The 21256-nt window shown below is 54.8% G+C and overlaps 1 protein-coding gene across 5 annotated transcripts; it reads right to left on the bottom strand.

Annotated features, from left to right (window-relative positions):
* Nucleotides 1–3446: 3446 nt before the first annotated feature.
* Nucleotides 3447–15216, bottom strand: GPR61 (G protein-coupled receptor 61). Of its 5 annotated transcripts, none has more exons than XM_074935939.1 (4): nucleotides 15083–15216; nucleotides 6849–8776; nucleotides 4278–5317; nucleotides 3447–3913 (listed from the first exon to the last, which is right to left on the bottom strand). In XM_074935939.1, exon 2 carries the CDS (start codon nucleotides 8351–8353, stop codon nucleotides 7007–7009), a length of 1347 nt encoding a protein of 448 aa, XP_074792040.1. In that variant the 5' UTR covers nucleotides 8354–8776; nucleotides 15083–15216; the 3' UTR covers nucleotides 3447–3913; nucleotides 4278–5317; nucleotides 6849–7006. The 5 variants fall into 5 exon arrangements, with proteins under 5 accessions (XP_074792040.1, XP_074792039.1, XP_074792043.1 ...); XM_074935938.1 differs by having other exon boundaries at nucleotides 6853–8776; XM_074935942.1 differs by lacking the exon at nucleotides 15083–15216 and adding an exon at nucleotides 14661–15072 and having other exon boundaries at nucleotides 6853–8776.
* Between the last annotated feature and the right edge of the window lie 6040 nt (nucleotides 15217–21256).

The following is a 21256-nucleotide window of genomic DNA, read 5'->3' as shown; positions in this document are numbered from 1 at the left end:
CTCCCTTGCACCTGCAGAGCCTGGTGCCGGCGTGGCTCCCATGTCCTTTGCCGTGTTTCTCCATTACCCACAGAGCAGCTTATTGCACCAATGGCGAGACACAAGCGCTTTCTTCTAGGGCTGCTGCTCCGCCCCGCCCAGGTGTGGGAAGCGCTCTTCAGAGCAGAGCTATTGCTGGGGGCTCCAGGCTCCATGGGACGAGGGCGTGAGCCTGCGCGCACAGGGAGGCTCCAAAGAGCGTGAAAGGTCAGACCTGCTGGATCCTGCAGGAGAGCGGGGCGGGAGGATGGACTGTGCAGAAGGTGCTGGGAGCGTGTGCAGGAGATCACACGTGTATGTGAACAGTGCCTGGGCTGGTGCATCCAGAGCCACGCTCCATTCAGGAAGGACTCACTCGTATGTGGGGTGGCTCGGCCTGCAGGCCCTAGGGAGGCTCCCCAGGAGGGATCCCAAGAGCAGAGCTGCCAGAACAAGGCAGTTGGGGTTCAGCTTTCTGGCTGCAAACACAGTGCTCGCTGAGTGCATTCCTGGCCAAGGGGCCTGATCCCCAAGGGGCAGAACTGAGCCAGGGCCTCAGAGCCTGACCGTTGCGCCACGGCACCTTGTGGCTCAGAACCTGACCCCCAGCAGGGCCAGAGGCACCTTCTACCGGAGAGACCCAGCAAGGCTAGCCTGGGGAGGAGAACAAAAGGCTCCAGGGGTGTATGTGGAACACGTGGGATTCAGGCCCCACAGATGGAGCCAGTCCCCTCCCACCCGCCTGTGGGAGTAAAGAATGCAGAGACTCAGACAGTAGCTGGCTTGGGGGAAAAAGCTCCTTTCCCATAGGCTGTCGGGGAACTTTGCTGCCTCTTGGTATTTCCTGGCCAGGCGCCCTGGCTCCATTTGGGCAGAAAGAGAAAGCGCTCAGGGGAGCAGGAGGCCTTGGTGCCTGCTGCCCCCACCCCCATGTGAGGCCCCTGAGCAAAAATGGGCAAAGATTGGTTTTTGAAAAGGCCACTTGCCCAGGCTGCAGCCAACAACAGGAGATGAAAGCTGAGTCCCTCAGACATCTTCCTCCCCTGGGATCCCCAGCTGGGCATGGAGGGCTTCTGCTGGCAGGCAGCACAGTCACAACTCAAGCCCTGCAGCTCCCTGGAGTTATTATTCGTCATACAGTGAAAGCAGGAGGCCCTGAACGAGGCCACAGCCCCATACAGCCCCTGCCTCAAACAGCGTGGACGGCGGGGGGGACGGGAGCGGAAGAGTGAGCCTGTAGCAGAGCCATGGCTAGAACACAGCTGCCCTGCATCCCCAGGCCTGAGCCGCCTCTCCCGGTGTCTCTGTCTGTCTGCACTATCCGCTGTCACAATCATTCACACCAAGGCCTGTTTCCTGGGCGTCTCACAGCACTTCACACTCATTAGCGCCCATGTCACTCCTGGGTGCTAGACCAACTGGCTGAATTGCTCACCACTCTGGGGAGGTGTGTAAATGAGTCATAGAGCTCTTAGGTCATGGCAGTCCAGGCCAGTGGGGACCCCCAGACCACTGTCCAAGCGCCTGTATCCCAGCCCACCAGCACCACCCAATGCCCGAAATGAGACCCAGCTATAACAGCCTAGGCCCCTGGAGTGGCACTGCCCATTGTTACAAAGACACAGAGGGCCATGACTCACCCAGAGAGACTAGGGCAGCGTCTCCCCTGCTCTAACCACTAGAGACCATTACCTTCCCTCATGATTATCCCTTGTGTGTGGCTACTGGACACTGGCTACCAAGTGTGCAGATGTCAGTTGCAAAACTCCCCTTCCGAAGGCAGGACCTAGCTCCTAGGTGTCCTGTCCAGTCACAGTCCCCAGGCTCCCTGAACAATGAATGCTTGGGGAGAGAGCCTCAGAAACCAGCACGCTGAGTGGGGAGCTGCCTAAGCCAGCCGAGGTGACATGCAGAGGGGAGGGGCAGGGCTTAAGCCCAGATTCACACTTCCCATTCATCTGGGCCTTGGGTGCTTGACTGAGGAGCCCCTCTCTGCTCTGGATCCCCAGCTGGGAGGCCCCTGCGGGAGTTAAACATGCCAGCAAGTCAAGCCTTTCTTAGGAACAAGCAGAGACCCCACCCCGTTCCAGCCCGGGCACTCACCTGGCATGAGGTGAGTCTCGTCTCTGCTTGATTGGGAGCTGGGACTTGAGCCCAACTTAGGTCTGCCAGTTGGCAGGTGAGTGCCCCAATCCTCAGGGTACACTGGATGGGGGCTGTCTGCTGTTCCACTGCCTATAAATAATTCGGTGTTCACTGGGCCAGAGACTGACTGTATAGCCCAGGGGTATGGGCCCTCGGCTAGGCTGGAGAAGGGTCCGGGTCAAATGCCGGCAGGTGAGCTAGATGGGGAATGCCTAGTCTGAGAATCCTGCCAGGGATCCGAGCAGCTCGTTCACTGTGGGAGTGCTGGGATTCAGGCAGCTCTGTGCAGGCCTACAGAGGCACCTAAGTCCCTTTGGGAATCTGCGTGAAGGGCTGCAGCTCTTGGCTCCATGTCTAGTTGGCAGCCGGCATCAAGTGGAGTGCCCCAAGGGTCGGTCCTCAGGCCGGTTTTGTTCAATATCTTAATTAACGATCTGGAGGATGGCATGAATTGCACCTTCAGCAAGTTTGCAGGTGACACTAAACTGGGAGGAGTGGTAGATACACTGGAGGGTAGGGATAGGATACAGAGGGCCCTAGACAAATTAGAGGATTGGGCCAAAAGAAATCTGATGAGGTTCAACAAGGACAAGTGCAGAGTCCTGCACTTAGGACGGAAGAATACCATGTACTGCTACAAACTAGGGATTGAGTGGCTAGGCAGCAGTTCTGCAGAAAAGGACCTAGGGGTTACAGTGGACGAGAAGCTGGATGAGAGTCAACATGTGCCCTTGTTGCCAAGAAGGCCAATGGCTTTTTGGGATGTATAAGTAGGGGCATTGCCAGCAGATCGAGGGACGTGATCATTCCCCTCTATTCGGCATTGGTGAGGCCTCATCTGGAGTACTGTGTCCAGTTTTGGGCCCCACACTACAAGAAGGCTGTGGAAAATTAGAAAGCGTCCAGCGGAGGGCAACAAAATGATTAGGGGGCTGGAACACATGACTTATGAGGAGAGGCTGAGGGAACTGGGGTTATTTAGTCTGCGGAAGAGAAGAATGAGGGGGGATTTGATAGCTGCTTTCAACTACCTGAAAGGGCGTTCCAAAGAGGATGGAGCTCGGCTGTTCTCAGTGGTACCAGATGACAGAACAAGGAGCAATGATCTCAAGTTGCAGTGGGGGAGGTTTAGGTTGGATATTAGGAAAATCTTTTTCACTGGGAGGGTGGTGAAGCACTGGAATGCGTTACCTAGGGAGGTGGTGGAATCCCCTTCCTTAGATATCTTTAAGGTCAGGCTTGACAAAGCCCTGGCTGGGATGATTTAGTGGGGGATTGGTCCTGCTTCGAGCAGGGGGTTGGACTAGATGACCTCCTGAGGTCCCTTCCAACCCTGACATTCTATGATTCTTCCTCCGCCCTGGGGCTACAGCCCTGGCACATTTCAGTGGGGTGGTCTCAGGGGAGCCCAGTAGCCTGCCAGGAAACATCACTGAGTCCCACTGCTCCAGGAGGAGCAAGGGCCAGAGCTCACAGCCAACAGCAGCTCTCTGCCCCCCAGGTCCTGTGCACAGGCGGCTAGGTGAATGGACGAGGAGGCAGGACTCCTGAGTCCCATTCCCAGCTCTGCTATGAGCTCGCTGTCACGCCACCAATTCTCTGTCTTCGCTGCCCCGGTACTAGCACTTACCCACCTCTGTGACGGGCTTTGAGATCTCTGGAGAAAGGGCCCCGGCTGCCTGCTCCTCCCAAGGATTGCATCTGAGTTCAGACTCTGAGCCTGTGGTGAGGCAGGTCAGTATCCTCATCCCTGGTACACAAAGGAGGAAACTGAGGCACGGAGCAGTCTTGAGCCTAATTTTCTGAGGTGCTGAGCACCCAAAGCTCAAACGGGGGTCAAAGGGAGGCTGGGGGCTCAGCACCATGGGACAATCAGGCTACTTCCTTGAGTGCCTCAAAGTGGATTTGGGAGCCTAGGCTCATGCCCATTTGGGGGGCTCTTGGCCTAGTTACGGGCCCAAGGTCACATGGGGCACAGACTGCAGTTCACCTGACTCTGGATTTGTGGCCAGAGCCCTGTGCTGAAACCACTGGACCCTGTCCCGTCCTGAGCTCAGCTACAGCTGATAAGGCCAGGAGAGAGAGAAACTAGTTTTCATTAGAGCAAGACCCACCTGGCCACAGCTAAAAGCCCCATCGGAGCAGGATGACATTCCTGGCGTCCTGTTCTGGACCCTTTGTTCTGAGCGCCAGGGCTCAGAGCCCACCAGGTCCCATGCAGGCAGGGAGCCATGTTTCGTAATAAAGAGTTTTATTTGGTGCTCCAGGTTGAAACTGTCCTAAATGAACGTCCTCGAGTCCTAGCCCTCAGAAGCAGTGACGACGGAGCTCAGACGGTGCTGCTCGGCTGGATGTGCTGGCTTGCCAGCTCAGCACGCAGGACCCGCCTGGAGAGGGTGCTCCCAGCCACAGCGAGCCCCTGCAGGTTCTGGGGTCAGAACACCCCCCAGCTGAGGTTAGTGCATAATCCCATGGCAAAGGTGGCCAGGCCTCTTCTCCTGGCTATTTCCCATTCTCCAGCCCAGCTGGGAAAGGCTCGCTGATTACAAGGGGCCCATCTGTCCCAGTTCTGTCCATGCCCTGGGCAGTTTTACCAGAGATCCCAGCAGGCTGAGGCTGGTTGGCTGAGCAGATCTTTGTTCACGGGCTGAGATGTGAATGCCATTCTCCTCTCCAGGCCTCGAGAGCAGAGATGAGACAAAATCAGAACCCCTCTCCCCGCCACATCGCCCTGCACTGAGGGGGCGGGGGGGGTGTCAAAGAAATAGGACCTGGATTGGAACCACTCCCTTGTTCGGCAAGCCCAAGGCCTGACCACTGAGGTCTTGCCAGACCTAAACCCTCCCACGTTTTGGTTGACAGAGTTGGGCAGGGCCAGACCCAAGCAGACAAGGTGGTTGGATAAATGCAGCTTGGATCCCACTTGCCCCTAGCTTGGGCCATGTGATGGGTGAAGGCTCAGGTTCAGCCTGGCTCTGATCAGACACGACCCCACGACCAGCTGTTCCTAAGTCTCCGCCAGTGATCAAAGATGCCATGAGGGGGCCAACCAGTGGGGATGGCTTAGCCCTGCGGCTGCCCCGCTCACGCGTCACATGGGCTCCTTGCGTTAGAGTCCCCTTTGCCACGGGCAGACAAACCAGAGGGGGCGGTTCTGGAAGGGAAAAGATGATTCATGTCAATACAAACAAATCACTATCACTGTTCCCTTCCCCCTACCCAGCACCCCGGGACAGCCTGCCCTGGAGCACTGCTTCCCATGTAGCAGTGGCTCTGTTCTCTGGGGCGAAGGCTGTATCTGATGTCTGAGCTGGGCCATGCATGGGTGGGGGCTCCCCTGGGGCTCCAGGGCAGGGGATCCAACCCCAGGCCATGAAGCAGCATTGGGGGACAAGGCGGGAGAAGAGTGTGGGTTGCGGGGAGCGTAGGGCCCAGCACTCGAGGTGCTGGGGAAGGGGGAAGAGACCCACAGTGGCTCCCAGGGCCCACCTCCCGCTGGGCAGGTGTCATGAGTCCAGCAGCACTTCGGAGGAGTTTGAGACAGAGCAAGGGGCCTGGGCCAAGCTGAGGAGGGATTGCTGGAAGACCAAGGGATAGGGAGGCAGATTGCACTGGAGCCTGTGCTAGGTTCAGGGCGTGCCTGGTGGGAGGCTGCGTTGGAGTCTGGGGGCTGGGTAGGAGGAAATGGGGCTGGATCCTAGGAAACCCCTGTCTCACGGCCTGATCAAAGGTCACTTGTTCAGCTACATTCCCTTGAACTGGTTCGCCTGAGTCTCCACCTGCTCCTTCCACAGACACGTGGCTCCGCCGTGCCTTGTCCAAGGCCTAGCCAGGAGTGTCCTGGCTCAAGCTTGTGCTCTCCCTCCTCCTCGAAGGGATCTCAGTGGGGGAAAATCAGGGAAGCGGCATGGTGGTGGGGATCCCAGCTGTCCCCCTTTTCCTATTTGGATTAGGGTGGCTAGGTGCTCAGTTTTCGACCAGAAAGTCCAGTCGAAAAGGGGACCTGACAGTGTCCTGTCAGATCTACGGACTGGACGCCCAAAGTCTGGTTACTGTGGGTGGGGAAACTGTGCCAGCCCCTACTCAGCTGGGGCCGCCTCCTACCTGTGTAGGGCGGCTGAAGCTCCCATTCCGGGCTCTGTAGGTGAGTCCCTCCTGACTCTTGGGGGGCAAGGGGGAAGGTGGGAGGGGAAAACAGCGAGTGATGGGAGGGAGGGAGAAAGAGAAGTGAATGGGGGCAGAGGAGGGCAGGGGCAGAGTTTGGGGGGAATAGGCAGAGAAGGGGTGGGGCCTCGGGGAAGAGGGAAGGGCAGGGGAGGTTCCGGCATTCCTGCTGGAGTGTCCATTTTTTAAATATAACCCTAGCTGGGATGGAGGTAGGTTCACACAGTTGGGGGGTAGGGATCAGATCAGAAAGGATTAAGAGGATATTGAATTAGAGACCCCCCCCCAAAAAAAATCAACGCTCTTTTCATAGACCCATAGAAACATAGAGCTAGAAGGGACCTCAAGAGATCAGCTAGTCCATCCCCCCGCACTGAGTGAGGACCTTTTGGAAACTTACAAGAGACAAATTGGAAATTCCAGGGAATTTTTAATCCAAGAGGCTGTTTCTGCTCCAAGTGGAAAAGGGAAAAATCATAGAAACGCTACGATATTGATCTTAGCCAGCCAAAATGACTCACCCACCAGAACCAGCTGCTTGTCAGCGTGGGCGCTCAGGTGGAGAGAGGACACGTCAGTTGCCACGGTTGTGTTTATTAGGAAATCGTGCCCTGTTGACAGCTGGGTTTTGCATTATTCCACACATCAGAAAGACTAGGTTGTCAAGGGCAAAGGTCTGCTACGGCTCGGGCTTGGGTGTGGGCGCGGCCCGGATGTAGCTGTCGGAGACCGTGATGTGCTGGTCGAGGAACTCCGAGGTCTCCTCCGCAATCTGCCCAGGTATTCGGAAATCGATGCCGGGGGGCTCCCTTTTGGGAGAGGCAACGTTCCTGCTCTCTGTGTTGCAGCCTGTCCCCTGCAGGAACTGCAAGAAGTTCTCCTCGATGGAGCCTTCGCGGCTGGGCAGCCGGAGGTCCTCCTCTGCCGGCTGCTTGAAGAAGCAGGTGAGGTGCCTGCTGAGCTCCCCACGGATCTGCCGGTTGAGGCACCCGTAGAAGAAAGGGTTGGACGTGAAGCAAAAGTAGCCAATCCAGGTGACCACACTCTCCACTTGCCGGCCCGGGAAAGCCTGAGAGCTCAGCGCCAAATAGAGATGGAAGGAGAAATAGGGCAGCCAGCAGAAGAGGAACTGCCCTCCGACTGCTAGGAGAATGATAGCAGCCTTCCCACCCCCAAACGTCCTCTGAGGGGTAATCTGAGGGGCACCCGAGCTGGTCACCATGGTGGACCTGCTGCTGAGGGATTCCGATCGCTGCCGCGGCGTATCCATCCAGGTGGGGAGTGGGCCATGGTGCATGGCAGCCACCCTGGCCACCTTGAACATGCTACAGTAGACCACTAGGATGATCAGGACGGGCAGGAGGAAGTAGAAGATGGCAAAGAAAACCACAAAGAACTTGCAGTAGGAGCTCTGGCTCCACTGCAGCGAGCAGCTCCGGCCACTGTAGGCTGGGGAGGCACTGAAACGATCCGGAGAGAGCCAGCCCAGGACAGGGATCATGGACATGACCACTGCCTTGATCCACACCCCCACCAGGACGCAGACCACCAGGCCAACGGTCATCTTGACCTCGTAGCGCATGGGATGCACCACATAGTAGTAGCGCTCCACGTTGATGGCCGAGATGGAAAGGATGCACATGCTGATGAAGCAGACGCTCAGGAAGAGGTAGACACGGCACATGGCCTCGCCGAAGATGGTGCTGTTGAAGAAGGCGGAACTGGACAGCATGGCCAGAGGCATGAGGGTCAGGGCTGCCAAGAGGTCCACCAGACAGAGGTGGAAAACAAAGACAAATTTCCTCAGTGCTGGTGTCTTAATGATGACGGTCATCACGGCCACATTGCCCACGATGGCCGTCAAGTCAATCAAGAGCATGAAGAAGAGCCCGATGGATTCTGAGGCCACGTCCCTGGTCTTGGTGTCCAGGGTGGAATTGGGGTGCATGGTGCTCTGGGATGTATGGAGAAGCCTTCCCGGCCTGGAGGAATTCCATACCCACTGGGTAGGGAGTGAAGGCTCCATGGAGACTGGTGTCGACGCCCACGGCACCTCCCCTCACAGGTCCATCATCCATCCTATTTTGGGTCCCCTAGAGTAATCAGAGAGAATTAGCCAGCAGAGAGGGAGCAATCCCAGCCCACAGACTCACATTCTGGCTGGCTCCTTCACCAGCTGCCAAGCCCCAGAGGACAAGTCCATGCGCCAAGGGCATTTACACTTCCCGATGCTGCTGGATTACACTGGCCATCCTGCTGCTCAGCTGCACCGAATTTGGCACCCTTGTCTGTGTCCTGCTGGATTGTGCTTGGGTGGGTGATGCCCGCTGGTCCAGAAAAGCCATGAGATTGCAGATGGGGCTGTGCACTGGCTAAGGGTCTCCTGCCTGTTTTCAGCCCTCCTGGTATCTCATCTTGCTGCTCGCTTTTCCCTGGCAAAGCTTAGCACCTACAACGAAATGTAATTCCGCGTTAATCACTGCATTGGCTAAGCCGAGAGCCAGGGCCAAACCCTGGGCTCATGCTGATAATGGGAATTTTGCTGAAAGGGCGAACACACCAGAGCACATGCGTACACTCAAGCACGTTCGTAAGTGCTTTGCTGAATCAGGGACACAGATCTGAGTAGACACCGAGGACGGTGCTCAGGTTCTGCCCCCCAAGGTCCTACCTGATGCTGCTAATCCATTAAACCACTTTGATTTTGAGAGGATTCCAGCCCCTCTGCTGTTCCAAGGGCTCCTCCCAGCTTTGGACCTTGGTTTCCAACTCCAGGGGCATCCCCTAAGCTCCCAAAATGGACAGGGTAGAGAGACCCATCTATCATTATTAGGGATTGGGCGAGATCTTCCCGAGGGAGGGAGCAGGGGCAGGGGCAGTTTGCCCCATGTCTGCCTATTACTGTGCGTTTCCTGCACCTTCCTCTGAAGCAGCTGATGCTGGTCACTGTCCCAGACAGGATCCTGGACTAGATGGTCCCTAGGTCTGATCCAGTCTGGTGGTCCCCAGATCCCTACGTTCCTTTCACCTCACCAGCGGGGCCTGCTGACTCTGCAACAAATGTCTTGGGAGTTCTGGGTTCTCTCAGGATTGTCCACCGTCCTGTCGCACTGGGAGCCCCAGGGCTGCCTTGGACTAGTGAGTGGCTGCTTCATACCCCAGATCTCAGGAAAGGCAAAGGAAGAATGTGTATGCTCACCCAGAGAAAGAAACCATCCACAGAGGGCCAGGGGCGTATCTGGCTCATGGTGGCTGATGCCCCATCAACCTCCTCCGGCCATCCCCACCTCCCTGCTCTCAGTGAGCCCAGAAATTGGCCAAGATCCTGGGCTGGTGTAATCAGCACCGCTCCACTGAAGGGCCATAGCTGCACATTGATCATTGAGCAAAGTGGATTTACACCAGGTCCTAGCCCTGGGCCCCCAGCTCTCACTGGCCTCTGTGCTGGCTGGGTCTGCACCTGTGCTCACCAGATCTCATCCAAGGGGCCTGTAGATTTCCGAGTGTTCGGGATTCCCCAGTGTATGAGCATCTAGCATATTGCCGGGTATGTTCAGTGTATTCCAGGGGATCTCCTGTTTCTCGGGCATCCGTTATATTTGAGAGGTAGCCTCATTATCGGGGGCCTGGGGTGTTCCATATGCCCTGCCTCCCATCCTCAGGGAAGCAGTGAATCTTGGGAGTCCCCCGTTATCAGAGGTCTAGCATATTTCATGGGCTCGTGTATGTCAGCGGGTTCCCATTCCTGGCCATCCCACCATTCGGAAGTTTCCTGTCACTCAGACACTCGCTGGCGTTGTCCTCACACAGGGAGTGGAAGTGTCCCTTGTGGAGTCTCTGCCCAGTTTGCAAAGTATACCAGAAAAATAACCTCCCTGAAAGGACAGGAGCTGGGACTGTCCCCCTGTCAGATGGTAAACTAGTACCTTGCAATCACACAGCACCTTCCATTCCAAGGGAATTCCAAAGCAGTTCGCAGGCTTTAGCTAAGCAGGAGTCACTTTGCTCACAACTGAAATGCAAACACTTCTCGAGTGGAGCACAGCAGCTGTTTAACAGCACACCACAACACTGCCGAATTGCTGAGAACAGAGAGTGAAGAACATGTCCACTTGAAACTACAAGGGGAATTTAGGCCATCCGAATGTAATTACCTAACCTGGAATATGACCAGGACATCAGGGTTCACATCCTTACTTTTGGGAGAAAGCACACTAAGATCTTTCATGCTAACAACAGAGATCAGAGCCCCACTTTCTGAGAGGTATAAAACCCCACAGGACTCAGGGGATCTGATTCTCCAGTGCCCCATACTTGATACAGTTATTTCTACCAGTGCATCTTGCTGCCAGAGCTTCATAAACGGGCCTCAGTATCACTGAGAATCACAGTGCTGGTAGGGTGACCAGATGTCCTGATTTTATAGGGACAGTCCCAATTTTTGGATCATTTTCTTATATAAACTCCTATTACCCCCGACCCCCATCCCAATTTTTCACTACCGTCATGAGAGGGGCTCGCCAGCCACAGTAGGAATCCACCTCCCCAAGAGGCGAGAGCAGATGAATTCTTCTGTTGCCCTAGTGCTGTCTACACTGGGGGTCAGGTCAGCTGACTACATCACTCAGGGGGGTGGATTTTTCACACTGCTGGGTGATGTAGCTGGGTCGACTTAACTTTTTAGTGAAGACCAGGCCTTGAAGAGCCATCTCACCCTGTGACACCAGCATCAGGGTATGTCTACACTATGGAGGCCAGACCACCATAATCCCATAGCATAGCTGCAGCCTACGCCGCCGGAAGGGGATTTCTGTCACTTAGGAATGCCACCTCCCCGAACGAAGTTAGCTATGTCAACGGAGGTCCTCTTCCACTGACGGAGCTGCGTCTGCGCTGGGGGTTTAGTTGGCATAGCTACCATGCTCGGGGGAGGGGTTTTCACATCCCTGACCAACGTAGTGATGCAATACAACCTGTCAGCGTGCACCCAGCCTAAGACAGCGCACCAGACACATGCCGCTTGATGAAATTAGCCAAAATGGAAAAAAAAAAACCCAAACATCAATGCCTGGTCTAAACTTAACACCGATTGACATATTTCAGAGTAGCAGCTGTGTTAGTCTGTATTCGCAAAAGGAAAAGGAGGACTTGTGGCACCTTAGAGACTAACAAATTTATTTGAGCATAAGCTTTCCTGAGCTACAGCTCACTTCATCGGATGCATTTGTTAGTCTCTAAGGTGCCACAAGTCCTCCTTTTCTTTCTACTGATTGACATAGCGACTTCACTCAGGGGTGTGGAAAATCCACACACCGAATGCTCTAGCTGAGCAGACCCAGCCCTCCAGTCTAGATGCAGCTAGGTCGGCAGGAGAATGCTTCCATCCAGGTAGCTACCACCGCTTGGAAAGGTGAATTCTTTACAGTGATGGGAAAACCCCTTCTGTTGCCATAGGAACCATCTACATCACGGTGCTACAGCGCCATAGCTACGTCACTGCAGCGCCCGTAGTGTAGACATGGCCTAAACCTCAAACCTGTATAAAGGCGGGAACTTACTGCCACCAGCTGTGGAAACGCATGTGACTCCAAAGGGTCTGGGGAGAGCCGGTCAAAGGAACTTTGATGGAACCATATTCCCTGGGAAAATGCAGTTCCATTGAAATCGAAACACTCTGTGAAACTGGTCGATTTTGTTCCAATTTTATTGGGGAGAGGAGGGAAGTTGCAGCAATGTTGCAATGTCCCATTTTGACATTTTCAGAACAAAACATTTCAATATTTTGTTTTTGAACAACTTTTCATTTCCGCTGGTTTTGGTTGGTACAATATTCTAACATCACACAAAGTTAAAAAAAAAATCAAAGCACAAGGGACTGGACATTAATTTCTTTTCAGAATTTTCCTGAGTGGAGAATTTCAAAATGTTCAGTTTTCCCTCTGATTTGGAATGAAGCCAGATTTTGAAATCTCAAAAACCTTTGCAGCACAGAACTCCCATTCTCCTCACAGATCTAGTTCTGGGTGCTGAGATGCCAGCTCCAGCAGAACTATGTATCCTGAATCTAATGGCGTGGGACAGCTCAGACATACCAGATCCTCAGCCGGTGATCATTGGCTTTGCTCCATGGACTCCAATGGAACTAAGGCTGAAGATCTGGCCCTAGATTATGATTCCTAAACACGGAATTGCTCTGATGGAAAACTCCCCCACAGGTGAAACAGTGGTTAATGTATCTGCTGAAAGCAGCACCTGGGGAGGAGGGCACCTACAGGGAAAGAACAGACAGGGCAACATTTCAACAAACAGTAACAACATTTGCAGCTGTCTGAATAGTTAGATATTGACCACTGATGGAATTCAGTACTACAGCTGTTACCAGCTCAGAAATCTGCTGAACAGTCAAGCATCCCTAAATGGGGAAACAGCAACGCATGGCCTGGCTTGCACCATAGCACTGACCTGGAAAAAAGGATGGTTGGATACTGTACAATTAATGTTACTGCCGATTAAAAATGCCAGGCCTAGCTCTCAGCAAGATAAGGCTTCTCTGTACTAATCTGGTAGTGGGAAGGGACCTGAAACTGGGAGTAATTTACGCCAACTGCAATATAAAGGGGCTAGAGCATAAATGAGAAGTGGGGCACAGCACCCGCTAACAGTAGGCTGGAGAATTAGGGTAAGCCCTGACTCAGAGGGAAGAGCGCCCCCTACTGACTCACCCACAGCAGCACGCAACACCTAGCACCATACTGTGGCATTGGGGTCAGCACTGACTCCACACATAATGCTCCTTACCGCCCAGTGCCCCCAGGGGCCATGCTGGAGCAGTGGAGTCAGCCCCCTACTGAATGACTCACCTGGCCCCGCCGTGTTTAGTTCACAACAGTAAATGGGATCTCAGCACAAATGGGCCATTGCCGTTTCCTACTGGCGCTGCGGGCACCCAGTGCTGGCATTTGCAGGCTGTAGCTGGCACAAAGCGGGGAGCAAGGGGAAGTGCATGCAGTCCAGATCACAAAGACTGTGAGGCAGCTCTACCTTTGTGTGATCCACACCGGCAACTTATCCCCCAGTCCATGTAGTCACCCACGACAACGGAGGACGTCCACCAGCCCCCAGGAGCCCGTTCCCCCCCAGAGGATAACGTGGTAGCAAATGGGCGACTCTGTCATCAAGCACCTTTCCTAGCAGACGAAACCTGTTCAGATTCAGCACATCCTTCCCCTGCCCACCCCCCTGACGCTGGGGGATGTTCCTGAGGCGAAGCGCTGTGGGACAGGAAAGGCAAAGGCATTGGGATAGGAACACTGGGGAATGCTCACTGGAGTCATAGAATCATAGAATCATAGAATATCAGGGTTGGAAGGGACCCCAGAAGGTCATCTAGTCCAACCCCCTGCTCGAAGCAGGACCAATTCCCAGTTAAATCATCCCAGCCAGGGCTTTGTCAAGCCTGACCTTAAAAACCTCTAAGGAAGGAGATTCTACCACCTCCCTAGGTAACGCATTCCAGTGTTTCACCACCCTCTTAGTGAAAAAGTTTTTCCTAATATCCAATCTAAACCTCCCCCATTGCAACTTGAGACCATTACTCCTCGTTCTGTCATCTGCTACCATTGAGAACAGTCTAGAGCCATCCTCTTTGGAACCCCCTTTCAGGTAGTTGAAAGCAGCTATCAAATCCCCCCTCATTCTTCTCTTCTGCAGACTAAACAATCCCAGCTCCCTCAGCCTCTCTTCATAAGTCGTGCTCTAGACCCCTAATCATTTTTGTTGCCCTTCACACCCTTGCCTGGCCCTATGGCTGCAGTGGTACTGACTGGGATCAGGGGTCTATCAGTTCTTATGCTTCAGGGCGCCGGCTGATCGCCAGCTGGGGGTCAGGAAGAACCCCCTTTTGGGGGAATGGTATTAAACAGTTAGGTATACTACACGGGGTGCACTATCCTTCATCTGTAGCCTCTGGTGTTGGGCACCATGAGATGCAGGGCACAGGGCGAGATGGCTGGCTGGTGTGTTCTGTGTTCTCTTTCCCCTGCCCATCCCCAGCTCCCTCCGCTCTCCCCAGCAACGCGCCCTCCCCACTGCTCCGATCTTGGTCCTGATCAGCCTCTCAACACAGGATGCTTTGCTCGCCCAGGCCCCTAGGCAGGCTGCCCTCTACCCTGTGGACGCCCACCATGGTGTTGTGCCCAGCTCACATGAGCCAACCTGATGAATCTGAGGGTGACCCTCCTCCCCTGTTCCTGCCCAGGCTGCCCCCACAGCCTCCCATTGGGCCCTTCACGTCTATCCACTCGCCCTTCCCTTTGCAGGGGCAGGATTCTTACCCTGTGCTTTCCACCTGCGCAGCGAGCCCCAGCATCCTGCCAGCAGGCCCCGGTCAGGGTGGAAGGGAAGAGAGCCAGGCTAGGAAAGCAGAGCGGCATCCAGCCTGGCCCTGCTCATTCCTTCGCCCTGGTGCTGCTGAACTGGCTTCCAGCGGGACCCTCTGAAGGGCTGCCTCCACCCAGCTCAGGTCCTCGCCCCTCCATTAAAACGGATCGTGGAGTCCCTGGTGGCCAGAGCTCGGGTGCCCAGCTCCGGTTCCACCCCAGCTCCTTGAGGTTTCAGTCAGGAGACTGGACTTGGCTCTGTGCATTTCTCCCATTGACCGAGACACTCCAGATACCTGGGGATGCACAGAGAAATGCTGCAGCCTAGCCAGCCCCAGCCCTCTCCTCCTGTCCCCAATCCAGGCATCTGCTCCTACCTTTCCCTGTGCAGCCTGCCAGAGTACTGGGGACCTCTCAGCTGATGCTCCTCCAGGGGAGATGATGCACAGAGTCACTGCAGTGAAGGGTGAGAGGCAGCCAGCAGCTTGGAGATCATCAAGGTTTCTGGGTCCTAAAGGCCTCCTGGTTTGCAGTTTGGTAGAGCTGGTCCTGCCCCGTCCACGGCTCACACCAGGGATAAGGAGTGCAGGTCAAGGCCTTGCCTGCAAAGCATCCAACCTCCTTCCGATGCCAGGCCAGCCCCACAGCGTTCCCATGAGAGTCAGAACCATTGTCTTTAGCAGCTTCCTCCAGGCTGCGTCCGGCTTCTGCCAGCAGGGCCTGCACCGGGAACAGCATGTCCTAGCACGGGGCTAGTGGCCCAGCGTGCCCAGCGCTCTCTAATGCCATTGCAGAGATGGGACTTGCTCAGCTGACGGAGGACAGCGCTTCCAGGAGCAGATGCCCCTGCTACCACATTGGGCAACGGAACATGCCCAGACCGTGAAGGTCAGAAACTCCGGCAGCACAGCACCCCGTCCCTGGGATTGGAAGGTGGAGGAGGCTCAGCATATGAAGGCCCCACCTCCACTACCTTCCAACGAGCCTGCAGCCTGGCTTCCCGGCCTACCCCCATAATTCTAAGTAGAGCTACCCTGGGCCAAAGCGTGCAGAGAGGGGTGAGTCTCCCCTAAAGGAGAACAGCTGGGGGTTTGCACCCAGGCATAGTCCATGATAGGTCACCATGAACTCAGCCGCCCTCTTCCCATCGTGTCACCAGGTCACTCTGGATGGACCAGAGGATTTGGTTGTGGCCCATTCCCTGTGTTTAGCTAACTCCTCTGAACCCAAACCACACACAAATGATTTAAAAATGGCAATAGCATGATCCAGCAGGGAGGGCATAGGCCTGGGAGTCAGGACTACTGGGTTCTGTCCTGGCTGGGCCACATATACCCTGCAAATTGCATCCCCCACTCACTCTCTCTCTGTGCCTCAGTTTTTCCCGTGTAATAAAGGAGCAATGATACTTACTCTCTTTCATAAAGTTGATTGCTAGAGAAGACAGGTGTGTTGTTACCTCTCCTGTGTAAGGGACGGGACCACAGGTGAGGTGCCATGGGGATTACACAGCCCTGGCGGCCCAGCCCAGGGGCAGACACAATATAGCTGGGGTAGGTGAAGCTTTAGTGGGCGAGAGAGGCACTTCCCTCAGGAAGCTGTAGTCGTGTAGGGACAGCCTGGAAGAAGGCACAAAGCCCGGGGGGGAAGGACACAAGGGAATCAGAAAAGAAGGGATGGGGCTGAAACAATGGGCAGGGGCAGGGGCAGGGGCAACCTCTTCAAGGAGAGGGGGAAGATGGGTAGTGACCCCCTAAGGAGTGGGGGATGGGGGCAGCAGAAAGGGCCCCATCTGGAGTAGAGTGGAGGAGGCAGAGAGGGGAGTGGGGAAGGCCAGTGAGGCAGAGCAGGGTTGAGTTGAGAATGGGAGCGGTCTGATATCTCAGCAGCAGCACTGGGGAGTGAGGGAGGGACAAGGAGGAGCCTGGGGCTGGGGGCTAGATGGTGACAGGGAAAGGGGGACAGTGTTTGGGGGCAAGGCACCGTGTAGGAGTCTATCCCTTGAGGGCCAGGGGCCCTAGTTTCCAGCCAGGGAACACCCAGCTTGGGCAACAGCTGTGGGCTAGTGGACTAAGCACAGGGCTGGGGGCCAGGACTCCTGGGTTATTGTTAGTAGTAGTGTCACAGCCATGCCATGCCTAGGGGCTCCAGCATGCCAGGCGCTGCCCAGACACATGGAGTAGGAGACAGTCCTACTCTGAAGAGCTCACAAGCTGAGAGAAAGGAATCAGCCCCATGTTACAGAGGGGGAATTAAACGTGGGGAGCAGAAGGCCTAGGTTCCCAAAGGGATTTTAGGTAGCACAGCACCTAACTCCTAGATGCCCTGCAGTTTAGGGGAATCTACCCACAGCCCCACGTCCAGCACATGGGGAGAGCCAAGTGCCTCGGAAAGGCATGCAGGAGCCAGCCAGGGTGAAATGCTGACGGCGTGGGGCTTAAAGCCTCCATTCGCACAGGGGCTTAGTGCCTAACTCCCTTTGGTCTGGGCCTTAGGTACCCTAGGGACAGGGTGGTGCCTGCCTCTGCTCAGGCTTCCCAGGCCTGACCCCTCTCCTGGTCCTGACCCAAAGTCTCCTGGGGAACCTGTGGTGGAGGCAGGAATTGAACCGAGCTCTCCTGAGTCCCAAGCTGCTGGGTTAATGATGGAACCATCCAACCTCTGCTTCCAGCTCAGCTACTGCCTCTCTGAGCACCCTGGGTAGGTCATGTCCCCACTTTGCCTCAGTTTCCCCTCGGATTGCCAACCCTCCAGGACTGTCCTGGAGTCTCCAGGAATTAAAGATGAATCTGCAGTTAAAGATTATGTCATGCGCTGAAACCTCCAAGCGTACGTCCAACCAAAACCGGCAACCTTCTCTGTAGCACGGAGCCAACAACGCACAGGATTAGCAGCAGCTCTGGGAATGGCACATGGAAATGGAGAAACGATGCAGATTAAACCATTCAGAGAATAAACTCTCTGGTTCCTCCAACCTCTCCCAGGGCACCCTGGCAGCTGGGCAGGGCCACCCAGTGCAGGTGTGTTTCCTTCTGCCCGGAGCTGCAGCCAGGGGCTGGTCCTGGGGGGCACAGCGTTGGGTCCTGGTTAGCTTCCTACATGGCACTAGCATGGCTTTTTTTAGCATCTGCTTCTCCCCTGGGAAACTGTAGGCTGCATTGTGGCATCTCCCCCACACAGCCAGCCGCATGGCCCCAGCCAGGAGGCTGGTCGTCATTTCAGCCTGGCCTTTTAGTCATTTAGTCGGTTTGGGGGCTTATGCTGCTGCTTTTCATCTGTTCCCTCTTTGCCACTGCACAGGGCTAGCACCAGTGAGACTACAGCTGTGAGCTCCCTCATAGCAGGGCCCTGGCAAGGCCAGCCAGGACCCCAGGGCTGTGATCTTCCTCCCAGCAGTGTCCTCAGCTCTGCCAGTGCTCAACCATCTCCCTTGCAGCAGTGGCCCTGACTAGCCACTAGCAGCCACTGTCAGAACAAGAGAGAAGGCCGAGCTTGGCAAACCCTTTGTAGTTGTCTGCGTTGGCTGCACGGGCTCCTCGGCTGCTGAGTAGCAGCTTGGAGAAGGTAATGCATATTCAGGCTGCAGCCACCGCTGGTCACGTGCACCTATTGCTAGGTTACAAGAACCCAAAAATAAATCCTTCCAAACTAGATTAGAAACAGAGGGACCTCAAATGACCTGTGTTCCCAGCACTGTAGTAGGGGAGCAGGGATATTAGTGAGTGGCAGAGGGGGAGACACGGGGAAGATCCCTGGTAGGAAAGGAGGGCCGTCCTTCCCAGCCCTCCCTGGACAAAACAAGGGGGCTGCTCCCCCCTAGGCAGCTGCTGACCTTCAGCCCCAAGTCTTCATGCACAGCTGAGGATGCTGGGCTGCTTTCATCAGGGCTGGCCAGCTGGGGCACAAAGGACCAGCAGTAACTGGGCTCACAACTGGGAAACCATCTTCGGCTGCGAATCAGTCAAGGACCCTTCTACAGAGCATCTGCCTGCCCCACTCCAGACTGAGAGACTCAGGCAGCCCCATACATAGCCCACCCAGCACAGCATGGCCCTGCCGGCGACCTGAATGCACTTGATGTGTTAGTGGACCAGATCCCCAGCTGGTGTAAATCGGCATAACTCCATTGGCATCAGTGGGCCAAATCCCACACTGATGTAAATAGCTGCATTGGAGTCAGTGGGCCAGACTCTCCTCTGGTGCCAAGCCCCGTGTCTGCACTGGGTCAGTGCTGCTACTCTGATGTGCACGGCTGAGGGTTTGACAGGCAAATGACACAAGGTCGTGGACGCAGGCCACTTCACTGCTAGGTTAAGGCGTGAGGACATGGTAATTGTGCTGTTCTGTCCTGGGTCATTGGCCAGACGCATCACCAGTAAATCCGGGAAGTCAGTCTGCGGGATGCTTTAACCAAGTTAGCCGAACTTTTTAAACATGGGTTCAGGCTATGACTGAATTAATAGGGGGCTTGAATCCCCCCTCACTCACCTCGGTGTAAATCCAGAGTGACCCCACTGGGCCTAATTTCCCCCCCTCACTCACGCCAGTGTCAGTCAGGAGTCACCCCACTGGACCCGATTCTCCTCTCACTCTGGTTTGAATCAGGAGTCTGTAAGTGAAGTCAGAAGCAGGTCAATACAGAACTGTATAAGCTGCACCAGAAATACCTAGGGTATTTGGGATACTGTATAAATGAGCAATGCAGGACCCTGAATTTGGGAGTACAAGCCGTGGAACAAAGAACATCTCCTGAACCCATTCCAGAACGGAGATGAACCTAGGCAGTAATCCATCCATCCAGCTGGCTCAAGTCACTGCACCTTCTCAGAGTGATCTTCTGCAGAGCGGGCATGCCTCGACCTGGAGAGCCCCAGCAGACCAGGTACTGAGAAGAGTGAGACGGCACCACGAGTGAGACAGCGTCTCTGTGATGCAGGGACACCGACTATTGTAGGCTGGGATACCAGTAACACTCATTGTGGAGCATCTTTGTAAGGGCCTGATAGTCTGATAAAGCCCCAGGACACTGTGTGATATTGAGGCTTGCTATGTTTGCTTCAAGCAAGACGCTCTTGCTTCCATTTGGGCGTGGAGATCATTAGTAACTGAGTCATATGTAGGGAGAAGAGGTTCCTTTAACCACAAGCCACTGGTGCCCCCGGATAAGCAGCCGGGGACTGCGGGGCAGTGAGATGTCAGACTCCGTCTGCACACGACAAGAGACAATGCGGAGGTCATTGTGCCCAGCAAGGCCTGGCTCATGTAACCCATCTCGGCACTCGGGGGATGTCATGGCTGTGTTTTTTGTGGGGAGGGATAGCTCAGTGGTTTGAGCATTGGCCTGCTAAACCCAGGGTTGTGAGTTCAATCCTTGAGGGGGCCATTTAGGGAACTGGGGCAAACATTGGGGATTGGTCCTGTTTTGAGCAGGGGGTTGGACTAGATGACCTCCTGAGGTCCAACCCTGATATTCTATGATTCTATGATGCAGGAATGCTGCAGATAGTTGAGGAAACCGAAGCAGCCAAAGGAATCAGGCCAGGCTTTGGAGCGGCCCTTCCCAGAGGGGCTCAGCCTGGGAGGCTGTGTGGCATTAGCTAGCAAAAGCACAGTGGAGTCCACTGTGGGTATCAGAGCATGGCAACGAGCAGGGATGTCCATCTGATGGCCCAGGATTGGGAAAGGCCTCCAGGGCCAGAACCTCCGCTGGTGGGTCGGGCCCACAAATGTTATGGACGCCCTAGCAATCCCCAAGCTACTGGAAGGGCAGAGAGGACAATGCAAACCCAGAGAGACGCTGCAACGCAGGTGTCAGGGTTCCTTCCCCACTCTGAACTCTGGGGTACAGATGTGAGGACCCACATGAAAGATCCCCTAAGCTTATTCTTACCAGCTTAGGTTAAAACTTCCCCAAGGCACAGATTCCTTTCTTGTCTTGGGATTGCTGCCACCACCAAGTGATTTAACAAACAATCAGGGAAAGGACCACTTGGAGTCCTATTCCCCCAAAATATTCCCCCAAGCCTGAGGAAGGCTTGAGCATATATCCTCACCAATTGGTTACAAAGGGACAACAGATCCAAACCCCTGGGTCTTAGAACAATGGAAAAATTAGTCAGGTTCTTAAAAAGAAGGATTTTATTTAAAGAGAAAAGGTAAAAGAATCACCTCTGTAAACTTAGGCTGGTAGTTAACCTTACAGAGTAACAGAAAATTCAAAGAGCACAGAGGAACCCCCTCTAGCCTTAGTTTCAAAGTTACAACAAAACAGGGATAAACCTCCCTCTAGTAAAGGGAAAATTCACAAGTTGAGAAAACAAAGATAAACTCATACGCCTTGCCTGGCTGTTACTTACAAGTTGAAATAAGTGAGACTTGTTCAGAAAGATTTGGAAAACGTGGACTGATGTCCGGTCCCTCTTAGTCCCAAGAGCGAACGGCCACAGAAAACAAAGAACCCAAAACAAAACCTCTCCCCACACCCAGATTTGAAAGTATCTTTTGTCCCCATTGGTTCCTTTGGTCAGGTGCCAACCAGGTTACTTGAGTTT

The sequence above is a fragment of the Natator depressus genome, chromosome 21, assembly GCF_965152275.1.
Source record: "Natator depressus isolate rNatDep1 chromosome 21, rNatDep2.hap1, whole genome shotgun sequence".
NCBI classification, from domain to species: domain Eukaryota; kingdom Metazoa; phylum Chordata; order Testudines; family Cheloniidae; genus Natator; species Natator depressus.
The sequence above is the reverse complement of the archived record's forward strand: the minus strand, read 5'-3'. Positions and strand labels throughout refer to the sequence as shown.